Raw genomic sequence first — 2,099 nt, 5'->3', positions numbered from 1 at the left:
CGACTCTTCTACTCCTCTAATGACTCTTCTACTCCTCTGATGACTCTTCTGCTCCTCCGACAAATCTTCTACTCCTCCCCAGCCTCAGCCTCACAGACTAACCTTTATAGGGGTGGTTGAGCCCCGCCCACACACAGGTGGCCAATGGGATCTCACCTCAATAAATATATGCACACCCCTCTGATTAGATGTCTTCACCTGGCCTGACTCACCCTTGTATCTAGGTTTTGCAAGTAAGTTCCTCTGGGAGGGGCAGGGTCAATCTAAGTTCACCCCACAAAATGTCTCCCTCTGGCCAACCAGGCCCTTACAGTGCCCTATAAAAACTAGCCTGTAAGACCAAAGGGGGTCGCTCTCTTTGGAGGCAGCCCTGGCTGGTCAGTCTGACTTCTAATGCTTGGCATAGAATAAAGCTTTTCATAATTTAAAAAAAAAAAAAAAAGATGGGAGTTTGAAGAATTCAGTCCCAGGAGCACAGCCCAAGAGAAGAGTTCTACGAAGTTCCTCTCCACCATGGACTGGGTTTCCTTCTACCTCCTGCCCTTTATTATCTCTACAGGTCAGGGTTCTGCCTCTTTGACATTTCCCTCTAAGTACAGTGCCCAGGGAACACTGTCCAGTGTCCAGTTCATTCAGCATCATTCTTGTGTTTTGTGCTTCTAGGTTTCTGTGCTCTGCCTGTGCTGACTCAGCCTCCATCTGCATCTGCCTCCCTGGGAGCCTCAGTCAGCTCACCTGCACCCTGTTCAGGGAGCACAGCAATTATTATGTTCGCTGGTATCAACAGGAACAAGGGAAGTCCCCTCGGTATTTGATGAAGGTTAGTAGTGACGGAAGCCACAGCAAGGGTGACGGGATCACCAGTCAAATCTCAGGATCCAGCTCTGGGGTTGACCACTATTTAACGATCTCCAACATCCAGTCTGAGGATGAGGCTGAGTATTACTGTGGTGAGAGCCACACAATCGATGGTCAATATGGTTAAGCCACAGTGATACACACAAAGGAAAATGAGGCTAAAACCTCCCACTCTGTCTCTTCTCTTCCCCACGGGGACTCAGCAGAGGTGCTGCATGCCCCTCTCCAGGGCCCTGAGACCTTTGACTCTCCCTGGAAACCCTGTCATCCTGCACAAAATCCCAAGACACCATTACAAAGAGACAGACACAGGGACGAACTTAGGTCTTTTTGACAACAGAATATGCTCTTTAATTTGCCATACTGCTGGGAACAACCAGATCAGCCTAGACAGGCAAATGACCATGAGAGAGTAGCTGGTCTGAGATGACCCCATGCACCATCAGACTCCGTGCATCCATAACAGGTCTCTGCTCAGAGAATGGACAGAGATCTCCGAGTTCTGAAGTTTACCAAGGAGGTTAGTTGAGTAAATACCATCACGATAATTTCATCATGAAGCATAATAGGATGCTTGCCAGTGTTGAATGTTCAAAAGGAAACATTTGGTCCATGAGGGAGGTATGCCAAAGAGTCTTAAGCCCATGGTGGGTGCAGAGCTGGGGTCTAGTAAGAAAGCAGAATACATATTAGGATGTCTCTGCAAGGACCAACATGGAGCATGGCTTGGGTCTCTCCATCTGTACTCAATTCTCAATTTTTGGTGCCAAGAATGGGTCCTCGTGCTGCCTACAGAACTTTTCCAAGTTCTGCCGAGGAACACAACGACTGGTAAGACAGCGAAGCATGGTGAAGACGGTGCAGGATCCCCAGGCTCTCAACGCTGTAAGTATCCATCTCAAATGCATATAAGAGGAGCGGTCCAGCATATTTGACATGTTGATCGCCTGCATAGGTTTTCTGGTATCTAAAAAGCAGCATCTTTCACACACACCCACGCTTCTGTGTTAATGTTGAGCATCTGTATTGATCAAGGAAACCTGGTCCCTGGGCATAGACCTGAGCAGAGTTGGGAGGAAATGTGATGCTGGATCCCAGAAACTCTGGTCTGGTCCCCACAGGAAGTGATGCAGCTCTAAGATGGAAAACCCAGGAGCTGCCCATAGCCTGGAAACTTCCATGAGGGTAGGAGGAGAGAAGGTGGCTACTTCTCTAGAGACAGAGCAGGCAAGGGTAAATGA

The 2,099-nt window shown here is 48.5% G+C and overlaps 1 gene segment (V, D, J or C); it reads left to right on the top strand.

Annotated features, from left to right (window-relative positions):
• The first annotated feature begins 467 nt into the window (after nt 1-467).
• Nucleotides 468-985, top strand: LOC116863482. The segment is given in 2 exon segments: nt 468-559; nt 664-985. Coding segments are annotated over 2 exon segments (368 nt in total).
• The last annotated feature ends 1,114 nt before the right edge of the window (nt 986-2,099 follow it).

This window comes from Lontra canadensis, unplaced genomic scaffold, assembly GCF_010015895.1.
Source record: "Lontra canadensis isolate GAN:19392208 unplaced genomic scaffold, GSC_riverotter_1.0 scaffold1317, whole genome shotgun sequence".
NCBI classification, from domain to species: Eukaryota; Metazoa; Chordata; class Mammalia; order Carnivora; family Mustelidae; genus Lontra; species Lontra canadensis.
Note: the sequence above shows the minus strand (reverse complement) of the source record. Positions and strands in the feature narration are given on the sequence as shown.